Genomic DNA, 20,415 nt, shown 5'->3' with positions numbered 1-20,415 from the left:
TCAGGTTTGGATGCTGTGGCATGAGCTGCTTTTGCTTCTGGCTTGCTCAGCACAATTGCGATGTCTCTCACCTTTCATTTCTGTTGCATTTCTTTTTACAGAATCCCAGAATGGTTGGGGTTGGAAGGGACCTCTGGACATCATCCAGTCCAACCCACATGCTAAAGCAGGTTCACCCAGAGCAGATCACACACGAATGCATCCGGGCAGGTTTTGAATGTCTCCAGAGAAGGAGACTCCACAGCCTCTCTGGGCAGCCTGTGCCAGTGCTCTGGCACCTTCAGAGTAAAGAAGTTTTTCCTCATATTCAGATGGAACCCCCTGTGCTTCAGTGTGTGTCCATTGTGCCTCATCCTATGGTTGGGCACCACTGAAATGAGTCTGGTCCATCCTCTTGACACCCTCCCTTGCGATATTTATAAGTATTGATGAGATACCCCCTCAGCCTTCTCTTCTCCAGGCTGAACAGACCCAGCTCCCTCAGTCTCTCCTCATAAGAAAAGTGCTCTAGGCCCCTCATCATCTTAATTGGCCTAGATTTTACGTCCTGTTTTAATTGCGTTTTTAAAATCAACTTAGAATCCCACCTCATTCTCCTTTTACAGCCCCAAGTTATGTTTGCTGGTATTTGTGGTGATGAGGGCTGTTAAAAATGGTTTTATCAGTTGCATATTTCGGTCATGAAGTCCACAGTCAGAGCTAAAAATACCTGATACTTTCCAATCCTCTGGTCACGTTGCTTGTAGCCACTGTTCCTTGGGTAGTTCCCAAGGATGCATCAGTGGGGAGGTTAGCATCCGTCCTGCTCCGAGTTAGAAGTTACTTTTCCAGGCAGATGTCTTGAGTAGATCCTCCAGAGAAACTTGAATCTGCTCTAAGTGAGAAGTGAACAGAAGGGAAACCACGAGTGTGTCAGCACCACCATCTTCTTTCCAGAATCCTGTGATAAATCAGATAACACTGTTCTGAGAATTGCTTGCTTACTAATTATTGAAATAGCATTACCTTTTCTTTGTGTCTGTAATTAGCACTTCAGCTTGAGTCTATGGCCTGATGATAAATGTATGGCATAGGTTCAGTAAATGATTAAAAACTTAAGTCTGTGTTTACTTAATCTCTTCCTACATAAAATAAACAAAACTGAGCTGATCTCCAAGTAGAAATGGTGTCAGAAACAATGTGGTCTAAAAGAGGAGATAGTTTTTATTTTTATTTCTCCATTTCCTCATTGGGTGGCTCACAGTACATGTAAACAATGCAATAAATAAGTATGCTGATAAGTCCAACCTTAGTGAAGATAACCATGGAAAATCCTTTTATGCATTTCTAAATCAGAGGATAAAAAAGCGTCTTCTACAAACTCGTAGGAGAATTATAGACTAAGTCTTTAAAAGCATGATCTGGAGCAGCCTAGATTTCCAGATAGCACACTCTGAAACTTAATAGCCACATAAAACAATTTATGAAAAATGTTGATGTAAAAATATCGTGTACCCATTTGAGATAAGTCTTTTAGAGAGAGAGAGGAGGCTGAAAAGCTGTGACAAGCTGTATAAAGTGGTACTGAGGTTCTTTTTGCTGGTGCTGACTTGTGGAGTCTGAGACTCGGAACTTGATACGTGGGCATCTGTACAACACCATGTCTGAATGCAAGACTTATCTGAGCAAAATTTATGCTAAGTGTGTTATCTAGCTTGTTTAAATATATGAGCTTGTTTTAAAGATGTTGGAGATCTTTTGCAGATTGTTTGGAAAAATAATTCATAGAGGCTTCTCTAGATGACAGCAGATTGGAAATCGTAGGTTTTAGCAAAAATCTGTCTCAAAAAGAGGAGAAACCAGTGAGCAGGCTGTGGAAGGTGATTCCAGAGGGGAACCTCGACAGTTTGCGTAAACAGGACTTTAGAATATGTCCACTGCTACGTCCTAACAACCAAAACTTTTATGAGGTTCAGTTGGCTCAGATCCACTTGTTTGGAGGGCAATGATGCATAATTCATGCTAGATTCAGGTCACTGTGACCTCAGACAAAATTGGGACTTGAAATGAGAGATGATCTTTGGGCTCCCTGCTGCAAAGCCCCCAGTTCCTTCACTTTCATGCAAAGGACCACGCCAGGACGCCACTTGGGTCATGGGGAAACACAAGCAGAGCCTTTTGGTTCTTGAATTGTCTGTGGCAATAACTCAAGCTCTGTCTATGATAGAGCTGAAAATGGTATGAAATGGTCAGGCATACATTGCTTTCAGTTGGCAGTGTGATGCTTGGTAGCATTTCTGAAGGATGACTTGGTCAACTGGGACTCAAGGTAGAGCCACAGATGACAAGAAACTTCATTACCTTCTTCAAAGTGTTTCCTCCTTATAATTTATTCCCAGGAGAAGATCCTATGATATTGTACTGTGCCTGCTATAGAGATTCCTGGTGTTTGTTATGTTACTTTCTGGAAACTCCTTCCTGTTGTTCTGCTGGAAAACAAGCTGGCAATTTTTTCAGATATAAGGCTTTAGTCATTAATTTATTTAGAAGAGCCTTTCCTGAAGGTGCTCTTTTCCCCCTTAGTTGTTCACAAAATTAAAAAACAGAACAAAGCTAAGGAGAAAAACAAAACAAAACCCACAAACTACTAGCAAAATAATTCTCTTTAGCCTGCCTGGGAAGGGAGACATTACCTTAACTTGTGTTTCTCTGTTTATATTTCTCTCAAGAAAGCGGAGTGAACTTGCTCCTTGCAGAACGTAGTGTTTAGTTTGTCACTTCTGTATCAGAAACATACTTTAGTAAGGTGTATATGCTTTGTCACGAGTTGGCAAAATTGGAGAGGCCATTGTGCTGCTGAGCCTGCAATTAGTGTGGGTAATACCCTGAAAGCGAAGTTAGAGGGGCTGGGAACATGCATGCTCCAAAATTTGGGCCGTCTTGTAAGAGAAGTCAGAGAAGCCAGATCTCAAATTTGAGAGGCTGTGTGTCTGTACCTGTAGGGTAACTGGGCAAAATGTTCAGAGCTTAGCTAGGAGATCTTGTGGGAGCACTGTTGTCATTTTTGTGAGTACTGCATGCAAGCTCTGAATTTGTTACTAAAATGCATCCATATGTTGTGCTCAGCCATCGTCCCTTGCCTGCAAGCTGAAGGCACCATGGTATTAAAAACCATCGTCCTTTACTCTTTTCTGTGCTACTTCTGGTTACGTGGAACACTAGGAAAGGAAACTGAGGATCGGCAAATACTACCTACTCTACAGAAAAGCCTGTACATGAGGAAAGATTTCTATAGGGATGGCTAAGAGCTTTGAATGCTACAAAGAAAGAAAATACTCAGCGGAGCTAATACTTGTGGGGAATAAATTCTTCATAGAAAGTTGAGAAAGCTGCTGAGTGTCAGTGTTCCTCTGAAAATGGTAAAAGTAATTGTAAAAGCTGAATGGCATGGCATTTAATTATGTGAGGAACCAAAGGGGCTAAAAAAATAATAACCTGGTATATCAGAAAGCAATTTACAATATAAGCTAGGGAAAATGGAGTATTTCTGCCACAATAAGATGAATTCCACTGCTGGCTGCATTGATTTAATGTCTCAGGTTTTGTTCCAAACAGATCTGTAACTATGGAAGGGAGGGGGGGAAAAAGAAGGCACACGTTTTTTCCCTCTGCCTCCCAAATCGACCCATTCCCCTTCCCAGCAAGAATGGTGAGAAAGATTTGGATAAATATACAAACAGGACTTGAGAATTTAATTAGCTCTGTTGGTCGTTCAGTTTCCAGTTGTCTGATTTAATTGTCCATTTCAAAGGGATCATTTGAAGCTGCGCTGCATATGCTCTGTGAATGTCAGTAAATGAAGCTTGTTAGTGTATGGTGCGAAGGCCAAAGCTGAATTCTTGTGGGTATTCACAGCCTTTAATAAATAGCGCGGCGGTGCTGAGGAGGTATCGTTTCTTACGCCCACTCGCCCTTAAGATGTTTCCCTTCAATTCAGAAATGAATATTCAGTTGAAAAGTTATTATACATCAAAATATTCTTGGCACTGCATAGGAGTCTGTCTGCAGAGGGGTGGGATGGTGTTTTTTGAGATTTTTCCTCCTACCTTCTGTGCGGACAATCTGAAGCCAAGCAGTAGCTGTTAGACTTTTAGGTTTATATGCTTTTTGTTTGGAGTTGGTGGGGTTTTTTTGTTTAGTTTTGTTTCTTGTTTGTGTGGCGTTGTTTTTAGTTTCTGGTTTGGTTTTTTTTGGCCTGGGAGTGCTGCTTCCTGAGCTGTGGATCTCCTGCTCCATCATCTTGGGCCAGGGACGGCATGTGTAGCATGGCACGAGAAGTCCAAGTTTTAGGTTGTTGAGCTCTTGACAGTAGATCTTGCCATGAAGTGTTCTTAACTCTGCCAAACTGGGACAGTTAAAGCTAAAGCTTGTTATGTAGAGTGCATACTTGATGTTGGTGGAGTAGGTTTTTTGTTTGTGTGGTTTTTGTTTGTTTGTGGCGTTGGTTGGTTGGTGTTGGGTTGGGTTAGGTTGGGTTGGGGTTTTTTTGAGTGGTTGGGGAACTTCATTTAGGAGAGTGGCTGTTTACCAGTAATTTTGTGAAGGGAAAGAATAGTCTGGCTGACTTTCAAGGAGGCAGGTTGTTTATTGACATAATTTTTGGCAATGATTTTGTTTGAGCACTTTCAGTTGTCTTCGTAGTTTAAAGTAAGGAAGTAAAATTTTGCAGGAGTGTATGCTTAGGGTATTAAGAATAGTGAAAAGAAGAGCTGGCTGAAATATGTTGCAGGAGAACTTGTACTGAATGACTGGATGATAAAATGCCAGAGGAAATCGCTTGTAGATAAAGAAAAGAAATGTGTGCGGGGATAAAGGGGGGTCACAGCGTGGCGTACTCTCTGATGAGTGGGTGCTGCACCAGGTGTTACTGCTCTGGAAGGAAACTTTGTGGTTGTCCTGTAAAAATGGCAGTGTGATGATCGATCGGTAAAACAGGTGTCAGTATGCATCAGTGAAGGAACAGAAAACAAAACAGAAAGCATACATGTGCTGCTGCCTAAGTGTGTGGTGCTCCTGTGTCTTCAATTCCATGTGCAGGGGAAGATAATGGTTTCTTGGGCAGCTGTGGGGCTGCCAAGCTTGCACTGCCAACAAGAACGAATCTTAATTTCAATAAGGAGAGGACAAGAAATAGTTGTGTGGCAGGAGGTATAGGTCATGGACCCGAGGGAAGAGAGCTGAGTAGAGGACACTGGCCAGGTACCAGAGGAGCGAGGCCTGGCTTGACAGAGAAGAAAGTGCATCTTGGAAAGGGAGTCAGTTTTGGAGAAGGGACTGGCTTAGGGAAAGAAGAGGAAGGGAGGAAGCAGACAAGCACAGGAGTTGAAGGAATGGACAGGCAAACCTTTGCCTACCCAAAAACGCTTGCTCACAAGGTGGGGATAGAGACAGGATTGTCAGGGTGAATCTGAGGTTCTGTTGTTGACAAATACCAACTTGGATGAGTGTCCTGCTAGTGCGCCTTCCCCTGGTGGGTGACAGCCTGCCACTGCCATAATTTTACTTTATTCAACCTGACTGCTCTGTGTAGAGGCTGTATTAGACTGATGGAAGAACCATTCCAGCTTTTAGACAATACCATGTAATGGAATGATAAGATATTAAGCCAACGTCTTTCAGAATGAAAGTATGCTTTCATAACTTCATTTTTGCTGCGTTTTACCCAGGTGGACTTCATGAGAAAACTGTAAGCTGCATTTATTTTTTTTTTCCCCTGCAACAACACTGCTGGCCAGCATGGTGCATATGATGAATTTGCTGTGAAGATGAATGAAACTCCTCTAGGTGGAGGCTGTGTGGGATTCCCAATTAATTTGCTATGTTGTTTGAAGTTATGTAATGAAATATGGAAAGAATTGCAAGAAAGAGTATTTTTCTCCTGGATGGGATAAGCAGAGCCTTGCCTGAGGGAACTGGGTTATGTTCTGGCCAGTGCCGCAGAGCAGCCTCTTGATGCAGCTTCTTCAAGCAGCATCTCCTGGGCGCTCTCCAGTTACAGCTGTGGTCTCTTCTGCTGTGAGGACCCATTTGCTTTGTGTGACTGGTGGCCATCTGACCAGCAGCTCAAGTCAAAACTGCTTTAAACACAACAGATACTGTATTGTGTTAGATTGTGTGAAGCATTGGACTCTACACGTTAAAAACTAATAGATTTTTGGAATTTGTAATCTGTATGTGCCATAGCATCTCATTTCTAAGATGTGTCATTTATCTAAAGAGATTTGCAGTGGAAATAAATGTAATACAATATTTCTGAAGCATTTCAAAGATGCAGAAATGAATAAATAAAAGCAAGCTTGCATGCATTAAGAATCCTGTCTTAAGAAGACAAATTCAATTTTTAGAGTTTCTCTAAGAAAAAAGGTGCAAGCAGAATACTGAACATGGACCTGGGATGGGCAACAAAATCACGAAGTTGATGATTAAGAGAGGATTTCCAGCAAGTGGGGAGAGACTGTGCTCTGATGTAGTTGTGTTAAGTGAACCAAATTAATGATACATGATTCCTGATGATAGTTCTTTTCCTTTCAACTTTTTTCTTGCTGGTTTTGCCGGTTGATATTACAGGCTTTGTTGGTATTGCTTGTTTAATACATGTACTTGGTTATTGTTCTGATGCTTCTTATCTGAAGGTGGCTTGCTTTCCCCTTTTCTGCTCCAAAAATAATTAAATACTGTTTAATTACAACCAACCAATTTAGATAACAGGATGCTCTCGGTCACCCTTGTTGTAGTAGGAGTAGTGATAAACACAGTAGAGAAAACTCTTGTGTTTCATTGCTCTAACATAGGTCAGGTTTATTCATACCATTGGAAGGTTGTCAGCAGGTGTTTGTGTGTGGTTGGGTAGACAGGTGGCCACTGGGCAGCAGAACAAAAATGCCAAATTACTTTTTTCTTTAAATTATTATTATTCATTCAGAATCACATTTTGGATGCAATGATGTCGATCTGTAGAAAGTCCGAGTTCCCAATTTTGATACTTCAGTTAAGTTCTTAATGTCAAATGATACAAAAGTCCATCCTGTTAAAGTAAATATAGCTATTCTAGAAGGATGTATGTCCAGCATTTCACTTCAGTAGAGGATATGTGTATCCTCATCTTTGATTGGTATTGTTCTTTTCATATTTAAACCTGTAGCGTTGTCCTTGGAAGCACGTGGCCTGTGCCAGGCACACTCAGCTAGCCCATGGAGCATGCGTGTCGCCTTCCTTGGCATCAACGCTCCTCATGACGGTTGAGTGGGACATCTTCACCATCCAGACAACGGCTCTCCCTGTCCTAACCTGCAGTTAGGCCTCAGAGCAGTAGCAGAACTTTGGGAAGGAGATCAGCATCTCTGAGCATGATGCAGTCGCAGCCAAGGCCGAAAGACCTCTGGGATGTGGCTCTTTATGGTGACCTGCAGACCATTCACACTGGTGTTTGTGCCAGCACTCCCAGAGCAGCACTGTCTTCCCGCTTATCCCTAAATCTGCTCCACGAAGGCTCCTGCAGGACTAATTCAGCCTCCATCTAGAAACCTTCCTCTCATGTGTTGCAGTAACTTGCATATAGGTGGAAACTTTGAGTTTTTAAACGGTAACGTGGCTGGAGGAAATCCCAGTTCCTTGGTATGTTGCCTAGAGTTTTACTGCTATCCTCCATTTTATCCCTGGAAAAATACCTGATTTAACTTTGAGTGTGAAGCTTTGCTGATCAATACGTTACAAGCATAGTAAAGTTCAAGAAATTGCCTCCATTACTATCTTGAGATGAGAAATTGATTTAGCTGTGTTCTCTCGTTGCTAATTCGTCTGTGCTTTACGTTCCCATAAAAGGTATTATGTGCTCCTTATTTTCCAGCAGTGTCATCAATCCTAATGAAGAGAGAAGAACAAAAATTTATTTTGTGTGTATGGGATAGCTGATCTCTGACTTAGCTCTTAATTTGTAAATGTTGCTGTAGGCTTCACTTCTTAGCTTCTCCTTACTGTGCTTCGGTTATATGCAAAATCTAGGGGCTGGTTAAATGACCTTATAATCTAAACCTCAAAAAATGAGATGCTGATTAAAATTTAATGAAAGGAATTAAAACCTCATCTGTGAATTTTATGTACTTTTGCAGTGTTTGGTCCTGCGTTAATTACATCGGGACTGTTTTCAGTATTTATCAGCCATCAGTTAACTACCTCTGGCCCTAAAACACCTTAAGTTTCATTCTTTAGCTGTGGTATTATATATGAGAGCTGTGCATGTATCTACTAATTTACATACACCTGCATATGGGTGGTATTGTAGCTTTGAAGGTGGTAGAGTGGGAAAAGCAGCCAAAACAAATAAGAAAAACAGGAAAAGGCTTTCCTGGGCATTCCGGTTGTTGTTTTTCCCATTGTCCATTGGCCCGGTCTCTATAGGAAGCTGCCAGGGATGGTTTGCAGAATACTGTGATTTTTTAGGTTTAATACCAGTGTTCGTTGTTCCAGAGCAGAAGGATAAAAAAAAAGAAAGCAAAAATATATACTGTAACTTTGGTCATGATATAGCAGATATTTTTTTAAATGAATTAAACAGCTGTGTTAAAGTATGGAAAGAAAAGTTTTCTCTTTTGGCTCTGCTGCTGTTAACCTCGGATTTTCCCTGTGTCTCTGAATATTTCTTGTTACAAACACAAAGTGAAGGCATGCATACACGTGTCAGTGATCTAGAAGATTCAATATGCCCATTACAAACCAGTACAAAAGCCAACTTAGATAAAGCATTAAGTACATGTGGGTTTATTAAAACCTGTCTTATTTCAACTAAGAGGCAAATTCATGGGATTTGCTGAGAAAAGTCATCAGCAGATAGGATGCAAGCAGGTAATGAAAGGTTTACTTTTGAGGATGTTTGTAGCATTTCAGCTCACATTTGTAGCAAGACATGGATGTGCACTGATCTTAGTTATTGGGACTCAGCGCAATAACGTTGTAAGCGAAAACTCGCTAGGACCCAAGAAAAATCCACGTGTCCTTGTGCAATGCTACCAGCATTTACCATCAGCTGAGGTGTTCTGTCGAAGACAGACGTTTTGGGCACGTTAGGCTTTGTGAGGAGCTCTGCTGTCTCCTGTGGCGTGTGTTTTGATGGAGCAGGTTGGTGTCTGGATTGTGCTGTGGACCCGTGTGTTTGCTGTGGGCTTGGGGGAAGGAGAAGAGGGGAGCAGAGGCTGGTGTTGGGCAAGACAAGGGAGCTGCTTGGGTTCGTCTCCCCTGCCTTGGTGGTGTGCTAAGGGAGGGCACTGGTTCTGTGGGAGGATCTGCTGGATTTGGGGGCTTCTTATTGCAGTATGGTGTAGTGTCAGAGCACTTGGGACCTATTATCAGAGATTTTTAAAAAAATGTTTTAACAAGTGAATCTTAACATGAAGGTGAGAGAAGGAAAATGCTAATCGAGGTCACTGGGTTTGTCTGTGCATTTCTCCCGCAAGCGGTTGTTTATTATACATTTCTTCTTATGGCTGGAATAACTTTCCAAATCCTGGCAGGGCTCAATGTGAACGGAGAGTTTCTCATTGACATCAGTCAGCTGTGAAATGCACCTGAATCTTTCAGGCTTGTTTTGTTCAGGGCCTTCCCTAAAAGCCATCTTGGCAACAGCGCCTACAAAAACAAATGTGTTGTTTTCATTTGAATAACTTAAGATGCCTTGTCTAGATATCTCTTCTGCACTGGGTGACAACCCGATTGTATCTCCTGCACCTTTGACTTTCATTATTTCCTCCCTTCCTGATTGTTGTACCTTCTCTTGTTTGTCTGACGCTCATCATGTAGGTTGCAAGCTCTGGGCCAGCAAACCTCTTCTCCGTGAAAGCATCCAGCACATCTTTGGGTTCTGTCAAAGCAGCGTAAGATGCTGTGAAATCTTCATGGTCTCTGTAGGAGATGCACAATCTTGTGTAATTTATTGCATCAACATAACCTGTTCCTTGTTTTGTAGTAGGTGCCAAACTTGAGTAAGAAGAAAATATGAATTTACTTGTATTTCAGTCTGTAATTTGAGGGACCATGGATGTATCCCTCCCAGAGATTTGACAACGAAGCAGTCTCTCCCTATCAATATGGGAAGGAGGCTCTTTGTTCTTTGTTTTTTTTTGAGGGAGTTTACAGTGCTGATAGATGTCTTTGGCAATAGTGACTTGAAGAATATAGCAGCATGGAGATACTGTATTGATTAGAATTTAGTATTTTGTTATGTTACAATAGGAAGCTCATTCTTGCAGGTCTACTCATGGTTTGGGGCAAGCTGGTGGTATTTTATAAGCTAATCACATGGAAGAAAAAATTAATTTTCATTCTTTTGCTTCATGTTTAGATACATCACTTTGAGATCACAGAATGAAACCAGCATGAAATGTTATGGCAAAGACAGCACAACAAGATACAGGAGTCTCACAAATCCTCAAAAATCAGGTAATGTTGCAGCATCATGTGTCCACTTCCAAAATCTGGTCTTGAGTCTCTGTGACTTTATTCTGTCTTTATTCTCAAATATGGCTAGTGTGGTGGTTTTGTGTCCTATAAAACATTAATGTATGTACTGCAGTATGTATGATGCAGGAGATCCCCACACATTTAAGTCTTTCTTAAAGGTCGACCTTGGCCTTGTTGTTTTTGTTTTTTTTTTTTTTTTTTAAAGTCAGTTCTGCATAGCTGTTGGACTTTGCTTGGCTGCATGGCTAGGTACCAACATGATGTATTTTTGGGGGAGACACTGGGCTCAAAATAGCTGTTCCCTCCTTACAGAAAGCTTAGCCATATGGTTTTTTCCACATACTGTTACTTCTGCCTTTTTTTTTCTTAATTGTTTATCTGTCTCAGGATGTTTCCTTCTTGCCTGTTTTTGAAAATCCCAGCATATGTTCTCTAACTATTTCACAGCATGTACAGTTAAAGAAAAAGGCGATCACATCACAAACTTCAGAGCATAAACACTGTAGAGGTCAGGAAGGAACGAGTTAAGTTATTATAAGGATGCTCACCCTATACTGAAATTGTGTGCTTATCACAGCTGTGGTCACAACAAGAGCTGAGGGAATGGTATTTGAGTGGAAAGGCATAAAAATTTCCCCTCCTCCCCCAAATCAACAGCAGTGACCAGAGTGGGCAAGATCTAACCTCTGTGTCCTCATGCTGGGGTTGTGTCTGTGGAGCTAGGATCTTGCTGGGGATAAACAGGTCACTCAGTTTAGTAATAGAAGTAAACTAAAACGTGAAATTGAGGGCAATTTTGATAATGGGACGTGTCTATTTTCCAGGAAGCATTTGAGAGTATTGCCCTTGATGTACAGTCAGTAAAGCCAGATTGGCTGAAGAGATTTCAAATCAAGTTTCATAGGCAGCTTCAGCCTTGGTCAAATATGCAGTAATGTACTGGTGAATATGGGAAAAAAAATGCATTGATCACAGTTGAAGAGCCCCTTTAATTAATGTTCTCTTCTGTAACCTTTTTAGTCACTTAGTCACGGAATATGCAATTCAAGTGCCCTTCTGGCTTTAGTCAAGGTTTGTGTATTTTATTTTTATTTTTAATCAGTATTGTGAGGAGATCACATCATTTTGTATTTGCCATTTTTATGAAGTAATGTGATACCTGCATCAGCCGCAGTTCACAGAACCCTTCAAAGTACCTCGAAACCGTAATGCCACTTAACTGACAGCAGAGATAATCAGATTTGTTGAAGCAACCTTCTTTGTTTGTTTGGGACTCATGGAACTGTATCTCCCTTAAAGTAAATTGAGTTAAAGGCTTTATTTAGAAATCAGCCTCCTCTTCTTGAATAACCAGAATTCTGTCAGTTTTGAGAAAAAAAAAATTCATTAAATTACCAGTGCCTCAGAATGAGTTTTCTACTTATAACTTAGATCAAAAGGAGAGGAAAATATTTCTGCTTGTTTGTCTTCCTTTCTCCTCCCCCTTTTCTAGAGATTTTCCTGAGATGATCAGCTGTTGTTTTTGCTGTTGGTTTTTTGTTGCCTTTTCTTTTAAACTTCATTGAAGTAGAGAAATTGCTCAGTTCCCCTCTCATTGCTGTTGTTGCTCTCCCCTCCCCCCAGTCCAATGTGTTCTTTATTAAACCGAATTAGGACATTCTAGTCTCTGGTAAGAGTGGAAATGGGAACAGCTTAAATGAGCAGCCACATGAGACTCAGCAGCCTTTCCAACTGCACTGCAGAAGGAGCTCAGCTGCAAAGAGAATGATAATTTTTGAAGGATTTGTTCAACTGTTGAAGAATTACAAGTATTAATATTAAAAAGCACCTAATCTGTTTTCCCCATCCATTTTAAGAGTGTATACCCTTCTTACTATTCTTGCTATAAAATCAGTGTACTAAATATTTTGCTTCCTTTCCATCCTCTTTTCACTCTTGAAATGACTTTATTTGCATATGTTCTTGTATACTGAAGTGGGCTTTTTTGTTGGTGGTGGTTTTGCCCAAGTCCTCCAGTCTTTAGGCTTGTATGTGGATATGGGCCTGGATCTGAGCCCTCTGCCTTCAAAGAAAGCCGAAATGCAAGTGTGGTAGAAAACATGTGAGCAGTTGTGTCCAGAATGGGGATGAAAAGGTCTTCAGCCCTATAAGCATTTGTCCTTGAGATATATATATATAAAAAACGTATCCTCTATAAAATTACTTTTGGTCCTTGAAATCCATATTACTGTTTTGGTGTCTATTCTAACCAAAATATCCATGAACCTGATACCTTTTCACCCTTGTTTTCAGTCTCTGCCTCTCTTTATTGCTATATCAGATGTCTTCAGGGTTTCTAGAGATAATTTTTTAAGAAGAAAATTAAAAAAAAAAAAATCTTTGAGTTGTTGTCTTCTCACCTCTTTCCCCTTCTCTCTCTGCTAGTTCACCCAGCCACCTTGCTTTGGCATTAGAAATGCCAAGTTCATCCCATTTCAGTGCTGCGGTGCTTTTTTTTCACGTGCTTCTTTCTTGTGCCAAAATCAACTGGAGCTGGCGCTTGAACAGTGGCTACAGAAAGAGTTATAGGAGCAAACCTGGCATCTGAGCAGCCTGCAAGAGCATGGGGGTCTCTGAAATACACCGTTCTCAATGCTGCTCAGTCTTCCAGCATTGCCACTGTTGCCACATCTGAAGATACGGGAGTAGTGGCAGCTCCACTCCTGAGAGCTGGGTTTGGGTAATCCAGCTGTGTCCCTTACTGGGTAGCTCTCTCTTGGTTTTTAAAGCCGCTCTTCTTGGTGCGTTCTTAGTGGTAGTTGTACTTCAATAGTGCCCAGCTGAAAATCATGCCTGTCTCTTACTTAAAGACTGGATTATAGTTGGCCTGTGCAGCAGGGGCTGCTGGCAGCATCAGTATTAGAACAGAGGCTATCAGGGCAGGAACTGCTGTGTATTCCTGTGTCTGTCCTGAAGGAAACTCAGAGAGTGAGATGATGTGAATAGTAGTTGTCTAGATTTAGGAATAGCTTTGCAGAAGATCTCACAGCTCTGAATAGAATAACAAAACAGGCCAATAAAAACATTCTCTTTGGAAAAGGCTAAAAATTGAATAAGATAAATCCTGTTTCGTTTTTACTGAAACAAAGTGTGGGGAAAAATTGAAAGAAAGGAAGGGAACAGATATCTTCTGGTTTTGGATTTCATCATACCTGCTGTTGAAAATGAAGCTTACATTCTAATAGCAAAAGGCAGCCACTTGAGAAAACCCTGTCTCAGGCTGTGCGACTGGAGGGCAGGAAGGCACGGTTAAAACATGTCTCCAGTGTTGGCAGAACACATAGCAATAACACATTTCTATAAGCAGGCATGCCTTGAGTTAGGAGTTATAAAAAATGGTTTAGACTGCTAGAAGTGGTGGTTAAACTTGCCTTAACTGACGTGTTACTGCCTCAAAGGGAGGGACATGCAGAGGATTGGTGCCCTAGCAAACAAGCATCTGCTGGTGCTGTTGCTTGTGAGTAGCTGCAGGTGCTCTGTCCTGTTAGTTCAGGCTAACTACTAATTCATCTATAAAAGCATGTAGATTTTTGCTTAAAGTGACAGCTGAAAAACTGGAAATAAGTTGGACAAACCACAGGATCCAGTTCCCTCTTGATACACAGCTGTGCAACCTACTGAGATGGCTTAGATCAGTGCTATAATAACTTTACAGCCTATTCATGAGTCTGCTTCCTTCGGCATCTGCTCTCCTACAGCCTTTTGTCATCCCTCTCCATTAACTTCATTCTGAAACTGTAACTGGCTGGTGCTCAGGCCTGGTTTTGCAGCCCACACGCAGCCCAGCTTCCAAGCCCTAACTTATTTGGAGTGAACGTCTTGCTCTGAAATTCATGTGGATTCGGGCAGTTTAGTAGCGTGACTGTGGCCTTTACTAGGGTTGAAAAATTCTGCAGGTGTGTGACAGAGCTGAGGGTGGGTTTGTATTTTTTATAATTACCGTCTCCTTGGTATGTTACTGCCCGCCACCTTCTCTAAGATCTGACTCTCCAGTGTTATAGTTTTGTGGAAAAGCAGATCACCTACACTGAAGACTGATAACATTGGTATATTCTTCCTTTTTGTGTTTACTGGAATTAAGTTATGGCACCCTTCCAGTAGAGGCTGTTATTTATATTGCCTTACAGTTGCTCGTGTTTGAAGAGGGAGACAGTTGGAGTGCGTCAAAGCATCTCAGCAGCTTGGCGTGTCCCTGGCGCTTAGTCTGGAGAAGGGAGCTGTGCGAGTTGCAGAGGACCACACTGAAATGATGGAAATGAAAGAGCTGGAGTGAAACCTTGTCTCTGAAATCAATCGAACTCCCATTAGTTTGAGTCCAGATTCCATCCATAAACTTAAATAGGGTATTTCTCTTTCTAGGCGGTCCTACAGAGATGTTTCTGTGCTTTTGCATTTGTTTTCATATTTCTTTGTAATGGTTGCATAATTAGGATATATCTCTAATGTCAGAAATGTGATAGATTGAATAGCACAAATGACTGTTAGGAAGACAAGAAGCACAGAACTGCAGAACCATCGTTGCTTTAAATACCCCCTGCTTTTAGTTGTTCACTTTAACCGTTTAGTAGTTAAAGTTGTTGTGATAAATTGCAGTGATGGCTGTTTAGGGACAAGTGCTAAACCAAAAGGAGAAAGAACACCCTTTTCTTCCTGAAAGAAAGAAATAATTCATTGGAAGAAACAGAAATCATTCTGTACGCTCCCAGCAGCTTCTCAGTTGGCCAGAGACTGACTTTGTCCCTAAAGCCTTAATGATGTTATGTACAGCACCGAAACACTCTGTTAGATTTTAATCCCACACAAAATGTATACTGTGAGCATTTTATTAAAGCTGATCACAAATACTCAGCATATAGAGCATCAAGCCCTTGAATTTAAGCTGGTTCAAGTACTAAAAACAAAAGCTAGTATCTAAGGGACTGGCTTATTACTGATTATGCTTTTATCAGTGTGCCTTTCTGTTCTTCTTTTATGTTACCTGAAGGTAGAAAAACAAAGCTTTTAAAATATTTGCACTTTTCTTCCTCCAGCTTAGTGATGCTTTTGAAAGGACTGTTTTCATATTTTCTTTTTTTTGTTGTTGTTGTTGGTTTTTTTTTGGCGGGGGAATAAGTGTTTGAAAACAATGCAAATTTTTTCAAATGTGATTCTCATAGCGACTGAACTTTCCAGTCCTTTTGTGACTTGATTGGTATTTTAATATAATAATCCATTATGTTTTTTTCAGATCTTTACAAATGTATCTGTTTAACTGTAATGATAACTTGGTAATCCAGCTAACAGACAGCAGGATGTCCCACGTCCCAACCAGAAGGCGAGTTGAGGATGCTGGAGCTGCTGGAAAGGAAATTTCTATGAGCATTTTTTAAAAATTATTTCTTCTGAGGGAGGGAAAGAGAGAGTTTTGTGCTAATGCCTCAGATGTAAAACCTTCTTGACTGTTTTCCCGTACCCTGAGAAATATGACAGGTAACTCCCAGGTGAAAGGGGGCAGTAAGTGGAGTTTGGTGCCTGCCCAAGGGCTGGCACTTTCTCTGGTAATCACAAAACCAGCCGTGGCTGCTGGTGCAGGTGGCAGCATCCGCCACCCTGGTGCTTCTGCCTGTGAGAGGAGTAGGGAGGGGGTCGGGGGCCTGGCTGGCTGCTTGATTCATTTTTATACCAAAATCGTGTTGTTTGCTGCCTTAAGAACAAGTGTTTTTACTGTCCTTACTCCTGAAATTCTTGCAGTCTTTTAATTGTCTCCTGGAGACATTAATTCTTGCTCACTGGTTTGTATCACTACTATTTCTTGTCCTTTGACTAATGCTTGTCACTTGAAACTTTAAAAAGAAGGGCCAAAACGAAGCAACTTGGTGTAAATTAGAACACCGCTAATAGGTGAAATGGGACATACCTCTTATACAGAAGGTTTGCTGGCAGTTCCAATAGTGCCGTGGTTTTTTGGGAAGATGTTTTCAGAGCATCTCAGCTGTCTTAACTTGGCAGGTGTAAGAGAAGATGCATATTCCTGTGTAGGATCCTTCTTTTCCTCTAAAAGTTGATGGCCTTTCAGTGTGAAATATCACACAGTGTTTATTTTTATGCCCTTGGAATGTTTTGTGGAGGCTTTGTTTAGTTTCCCTTCATAATTTTTAATAGGAAGTCTTTGAAGTTGGGTTGTGGTTGAAAAATCTTGTTGGCAGCCTGACCATTCATTGTTGACTCCTATCTTTTTTTAACTGTGCATCCATAAAAATCTGGAAGGGAGTGTTTTCAGAGAAGCTATGAAGCAATGTATATTTCTGGAAAGGGGAAATAAGCTTGCAATTATTCTCAGCCATTATTTGTCACGTGAAAATGTTACATGCTAATGGCTGCAGATGGTTTACACAAAAACTGCACACAGACTGAAAACCCTCTTCACTGGGAGCTATGGTTTTCTGTCATACATTGCACTAGAGCAGAAAAGGGTTTTTTTGCCTGCAGCGATGTGTTACCCTTATTTGCTGTTGCTAGCACAGAACTTCTTAACATGCATCTGGCAACAGTTAAAATTTTCTCTATCACTGACTTCACATTTATCCATCTAGATCAAGGATTCTCCTAAATTTGAAAGGTAAGGGCATCAGTACGCAGGAGTCTTCAGTGAAAAGCGTTATGTTTAGAAAGGCAAATGTGAAGGAGTCACAGTTAAGGTTGTGGTGTAATGTTTTTGTGCTCTGCCAAAGTTCAGAAACAACTTTTACATTAATACGTATTTATGTGTACATAGGCATGTTGTACCTCTGTGCGTGTGTATGATTATAGACACAGTGATTGCTTCATACTGTGGAACAGTAAAACAACCATATAAGGTGCCTATATATTTTGCTTTATTCATTGAAAACAGTACAGATGTCCATAAAGTGTTACTTTGAATTATAGTTTAGACAGTAAAAATGCTAGAAGTTTGCATTTGGTATAAATTAGTCTGTTACAATAATGCAAAGTGAAGAAGGAAGGGTGAGAGGATTGAACAGAAGTTGGAATTCAGCACTCCCGACATAAAGTGAGTGATCAGAAAAGTTTTCCAAGGAGTGTTTTGGGTCCTGGCATTAATCAGATTCCATATAGACAGAGGAAACAAATCCATGTGCACAGATGCAGTTGGATAACTATACTTATGATTTTCTTTTATTTTTTTTTTTTTTAATTGTCACAGCAATATGTTGCATCTTATTCTTCTGTGATGCTCTATTTTTGTACCACTGGTGGACACCTCCTGTAGATACCGTGGAAGCTGTGAGAAGCTGTGGCAGGCTCTGTGCAAATCCCAGATTGCAAATGACTTTTCTGTATGTCCTCCTAGACACTGATATCTGATTATGGTCAGCTTTGTTCAAAGCCCTGGTTTTCTTTTACCTGCCTTTTTAGGCCTTTGTGGAGGCACCTGTGGTGTCCGCAGTACTTGATTTTGTATTTTAAAATGGGTGTGTTGCTTCAGACAAGAAGGCTGTGACACTAGGAAGGCGACTTGGCTTGATAGTTAACTGTCTGGCTAAAACTAGTCCTGAGAGAGCAATATGCGGCCGGCTAAAACTGCTTGAATGTTCATGTACTGTAGGGGAGAAAACCAATTTTGAAGAATAGGCCTTTATTGGTTCGACAGAATGATTTTATCAGAGCACTAGAGAAGAGGCAGGATAATGGGATGAGATGAAGTAGTCTAACTGCTCTGGAATAGCACAGCTGCTGCAATTTTGCATCTGATTATGTATTTCAAACTAGGAGATTTTACAGTTTCCTTCGAGGCAATAATAATAACAGTTTATGCAGAGAAGCAGTACTTACCTTGTCTTTCTCTTACTCCACAGGTGCCTGGCATGCTGAACCTATCGATCTGTGTCGGATTTGCGCTGTGGTCCATTTATTGAAGATGTGAAGCAACGTCAAGTCTGAGATTGGAATTACTGACAGACTGGAGGAAATCTCAGTCCTGATGTGCACATGGACATGCTGAATTATAAGTAATTCTGACTTCTTTTTCTCTCCCCTCCCTCCCCTTCACTCAGCTATCTCAGGGTTCATAGAGATTCCAATGGTTCGTGTGCCTGTAAGTTTGGAACAGAAGTGACCAAAAATGGGGGACCAGCAATTGTATAAAACTAACCATACTGCCAACAGCAATGAGAACTTGTACTACCAACAACACCAAATGAACTCCCTTCCATCTCTAAATCACAGCTATGGGACATCGGTTATGGATGCTCCCCAGGCATCCCCTCTCTCCCCACAGTTTCCCCAAGATTCAAGAGACAGTATAGCTTTGCCTGTAGGTTCAAAAAGTCTTGGGTCAATGGATACATCTAGACAAACCAGTTGGACACATTCTGGCTCAGGAAACCATGTCCCAGTGAGGAACAACTTGAATAATCAAAGCGCAATGTGGAGCCCCCTCGGGCAGGGAGAGTCCCACGACGGATACCAATATTCTTACTCTCAACCCAGTGAAAATCGATCGCAAAAAATTACCAGTGGGGTCCTGCATAAATTGGACTCCTTTACGCAAGTATTTGCTAACCAAAATCTGAGGATTCAAGTCAACAACATGGCTCAGATTTTGCACACCGAATCTTCGATGGCGGATAATTCTGGTGACAGCGCGCTCCGGCAGCTGCTGTCCCAGAAACCAGCGGTTGAGCAACAGCCCGTAACTTCCAGCATACAAAGATATCAACCGGTGCCACAGCAAACACACACAAATTTTGCAAGCACACAGCAAAAGCAACAAATGCAAGTCATGCAGCACCAACAGCTGTACTACGACTACCAGCAGCATTTGTCGCAAATGCAGATGCATTCTGCATTTCAGCAAGGACAGACACACGTTCAGCAGATGCAGTCCCAGCAGCTCCTCCCGCAACAGATGCAGCACTTGCAGCAGACTCAGTACTACGCTCAGCCGCAGCAGGGACATCAGCGGCTCTCCATACAGGAGATCCAGCAGCAGCAGCCAGCCCGGCAGCAGCGGCAGTGTCCAATGCAAATAGCTCAGTATTACCAAACGCAACCTGTCATGCAGCAGTTACAGCAACAGCAGCAACAGATGCAATTGCCGCTTCCTCCCTATCACAGGGAACCCGATCCAAAGACTATGCATGAGCCACACCAGTACCCTCAGGATCCAAGTCACCCTGTGCAGCTCATCCAGTTGGGAGCAGTGCCTCAGTATTGCTACCAAGATCCCCACGAACAGTACAGGCACTTGTACTCGCAGAATTTACTGCAGCAGCAGCAGCAGCAAGATCAGCAGAAGCAATACCCCAGTGAGAGCAGGGCACCATCTCTGAACTCCCACGTTGGCCTCACTCCACCTGAGACCACAGAGGATCCTGCACGGCAGGAGGTTAATTCTGTAGGTAACGCTGTCCCTCATCGAACTCTTTTGCCACCCTCGGGAGTTCACCTGAACGACAAAAGCTCTCAGCAAGACTCTCCCAGTGCCACATGGCCTCAGGTAGGTAATATATTAGATCCTTGCTCAGCCAGACTTGTTTAGAAGAAGAGTAGCGAGGTGTGGAAGCAAAATGATTGCAGGAGAGCCAGGAGATTAGGATGTGAGTGGTGGGTGTCCCTGGGAGGTTTTGGGGAACTGCCTCAACACACTTGTCCTGTCTCCATTGCTGAGTTGGTGCGGGGCCAGGCTGGCGGCTGCACAAAGCTGTGGCCGTGAGGCTGCTGCTTCCCCTGCAAGAGGCTTTGAGAAGTTCTGCCTCTGTTTCTGGGGAGGAGGGACCCGGTTACAACAAAGTTCTCTTTCTAATTTTTCAACGCCTGAGGGTCCGATTGTGCAGGAAGAGTTTAGCCAACTCCCTGTTTTCAAAAGGTAATAAATACTTCTGGGTTGGAATGAAGGCTTCAAAC

At 41.8% G+C, this 20,415-nt stretch overlaps 1 protein-coding gene across 4 annotated transcripts in view; it reads left to right on the top strand.

Annotated features, from left to right (window-relative positions):
* Positions 1-20,415, top strand: part of TRERF1 (transcriptional regulating factor 1) — a 100,309-nt gene that overhangs the window by 61,612 nt on the left and 18,282 nt on the right. For all 4 annotated transcript variants that reach the window (XM_082047430.1, XM_082047431.1, XM_082047428.1 and 1 more), the window contains exons 3-4: positions 10,373-10,470; positions 18,366-20,008. In XM_082047430.1, the coding sequence (XP_081903556.1) occupies positions 18,632-20,008 (1,377 nt within the window). In that variant the 5' untranslated portion in view covers positions 10,373-10,470; positions 18,366-18,631. The remainder of the gene's footprint in view (positions 1-10,372; positions 10,471-18,365; positions 20,009-20,415) is intronic.

This window comes from Streptopelia decaocto (assembly GCF_964273445.1).
Source record: "Streptopelia decaocto genome assembly, chromosome: 3".
Lineage (NCBI taxonomy): Eukaryota > Metazoa > Chordata > Aves > Columbiformes > Columbidae > Streptopelia > Streptopelia decaocto.
This window is presented reverse-complemented; position numbering and strand designations above follow the sequence as displayed.